The sequence below is a fragment of the Seriola lalandi genome, unplaced genomic scaffold (genome assembly GCF_002814215.2).
Source record: "Seriola lalandi dorsalis isolate HSWRI2012SDOR001 ecotype SW California unplaced genomic scaffold, Sedor1 jcf7180002054592, whole genome shotgun sequence".
Lineage (NCBI taxonomy): Eukaryota > Metazoa > Chordata > Actinopteri > Carangiformes > Carangidae > Seriola > Seriola lalandi.
The window spans coordinates 140,895-143,878 of NW_019525145.1; the positions used below are offsets into that span (position 1 = coordinate 140,895).

The 2,984-nt window shown below is 43.5% G+C and overlaps 1 protein-coding gene across 1 annotated transcript in view; it reads right to left on the reverse strand.

Annotated features, from left to right (window-relative positions):
- rars1 (arginyl-tRNA synthetase 1) overlaps positions 1–2,984 on the reverse strand; it is a 22,837-nt gene that overhangs the window by 4,672 nt on the left and 15,181 nt on the right. The window contains exon 13 of the mRNA XM_023419243.2: positions 710–882. Within this exon, the coding sequence (XP_023275011.1) occupies positions 710–882 (173 nt within the window). The remainder of the gene's footprint in view (positions 1–709; positions 883–2,984) is intronic.

Genomic DNA, 2,984 nt, shown 5'->3' on the forward strand with positions numbered 1-2,984 from the left:
CACCACCTCCACCTCCTCCTCCTGCTGAAAATGGAGAAGATCAATCTTTGCCGGGCACTCTGCCACCCCCAAGTCTAACACCTCCAGGGGAGGCTGCAGGAGGAGGGGGATCAGTGCAGACAGGAGATGCTCACTCGATACAGGGGGGGGGGGGGTGTTGGGTGAAAATACCCCTGAAGATTAATCCGGCACCAGAACCTCCAGCGAGGGGCCAGCGAGGCTGATCTGATATGGGTAATGGAAGTGTACTGGTGGTGGTGGGAGGTGCTCTGACCGGGCGGAGAGGAGACGAGGACACTGACGAAGGAACAAGGAACTCAATTCAACTTTCTAGATACTTTACGTGTCCCAAAGTGAAGACGCCGAGCTCGACGACCAGCAGGGGGAGGGGGGTCCTCATCAAGCAACTTGTTTGACTTGATCAATACATTTCTACACAGACCAACTTTCTCTGCATCACTTATAATATTCTTCTCTAAAGTTATTTCTTTATCTTTACTATAAAGGACAGTGTAGAGTGACAGGAAGTCACCGGTCGGGTCGTCCCCAAACCACCTAACCTCAACATCATTACCACCTACCTGAAGAGTCAGAGCTGCTACAGCTCCACAGCAAACTACAATTACCGCCTCGTGGTCACGTGTGCCGAACCTCCGCCACAGACTCAGACTCAGTGTTCACACGTCGGGTGTAATGCTGAGACCCTCACCTGATGCGGGTGAAGGCGTAGAGGAGGTACGCCGCCGTGTTGCCCCGGTCGTCCAGCATCTTGTCGAACGAGAAGACGTAGTCGTTGATGCGGTTGTGGGAGAGATCGGCGTATTTGATGCAGCCGAAGGCGACGGACCTCTGGGCTTTAATCAGCTCCTCCGGAGTCAGCACCTGCAGAAACACAGTGGACAGGTGTGGAGGTGACCATCTCTCCCATCGCCACTTCCCCCTCAAACTCTTTAAAAGGCATTAAAAATGTGGATAAGAGCCGCTTCATTAATTACGGTAGGCAGTTCTTCAACTTGTGCTTCTATCAGTAAAACAACTAAGTTCAATTTAATCAAAATAATGAATCAAATTTTCTAACCTCGGCCGAAAAGATTAAATTGACTCATTAAGTCGTAGCCTTCCCTTGAACCTGCGTGTGACGCGTCTGATACCACGGGCAGCCAACAGAGGATTAAACAGAAGATTCAGTGATGGTGATTTGATTGGAAAACAACAACAACAACAAAAACAAACCTCCCATCGAGCGCGACAGACTGAAGGAGTGATGTGACGTGACCAGACAACATCACTACAGATGTGTGAAAGATTTCAAAAAATCAAATGTGCAGGATGGATGGATTTATGGATAAATGTAATTTTCCTTTTTGCTAACACTTTAAGTCGCTTTATTTCACTTCAATAAACAGAAAATATACATTAAATAAACTAATGCAGCTGTAAGCACATGTGAAAACAGCTAAAGTGACATTTACGTTGAGTATTTGTCAACAGTTACAACAACTCCTACAGAGACGACAGAGTTTTACTGTCTCTGATTATCTCAACAAACAGCTGTAATAGAAACATGCAGTTGTTTACAAATACATTACATTTCATTTGCTGCTTGGAAATATTCATTAAAAAGGAACGTGAAGTGTTGCCTCATTTTTTCATGCGCACAATAGAAACTAGTGAAAACAACATAAACACACAACCTGCTGTTCATTTTCTTAAAAATGTTATTTCACTAAAATTCAACTCCTTTTGTTTCCTCAGGTTTGTGGCACATAGGATATTTATTTAATTAATTTCCCACTCATTTAATGTGTCACTTTGCTCCTTTAAATGTTATTTTATATGTGTATATATATTATTATTTTTTTATTTTATCGTTTCATTAAATTTTTTCTTTTGTTTTATTATACTGAACTCTTCTATTTATATCCATGTAATTGTTGCTGCTGTTTTTATCTTGTCTTATGTTCTGAATCTTGTTTGATTTGTAAAGTGTCTTCAAAGATACTTACTTAATAAAATGTATTATTATTAAATATATTATTTATTTATACAATAAATAATTGAAACAAAGTAGTGGCAGACTTTTCTGACTATCGACTGACTGATCAATCGACCAATCACTGCGGCTCTTGTTCCAGCGCCAGGACGCGCGAGGACAGGATCCAAGAGGACAGGACGCAGTGTGACACAACAGGACGAGGCGGGGAGGGACAGAACATAACAGGATATGATCAAAACAAAATAAAAGAAAGTATAATAGACTAAAGGCTGGAAGACAGAAGAAGAGAACTACAGGAGACTGGAGAGAACAAACCTCAGCAGCAGCAGCGTTAGCGGTGCAGACCGAGGGTCACGGAGGCCAGGGTTGGGGTTTGTTTTAATGAGGCAGGGTTAGCAGATGGTAGACGTGGGCACCGACCCAGACAGAGAGCAAAGTGCCAGGCCAGAGGCGCCTGCAGGGAAACTGTGTTGGCACCGCTTCCCCACAACCTTCTCCGCATTAAAATCATTGCAGTTCAACTGGAAGTCACTGAGTGTTTACACTGCGCCGAGCGCTCCAGATAATACCTAACCAGGTCAGGCTCTTGTGTTTTGTTTTTTTAAAAACTTGTTTTCATCCCCCTGAAAGTTTAATTTGAGATGCAAACACCTCGACATCAGAAGGTGCAAACACATGCAGGCAAATTAACAGAGAAGTCAGAGGCTGTGTGGAGTGAAGAGAAAACAGCAGCTAATGATAGCCTTGGGATGGAGGGAAAGGGCCTGTGAACAGATATTTTCTGGGTTGAATCTGGAGAGTAGCTGGAACAAATCAGGTCAGGAGGTGAAAAATAACACTTCCCATTCCTAAACAACCAACGCAACCATTCTTTTATTTAACAAGGTGTAGTAGGGCTGCACACGAGCCGGTTGATGGAGCCAAGTTTGTGTTTGTGCTGCCGAGAAAAAAAAACACGACTCATCAAAAGGTTTTCTGAATGAAGAAA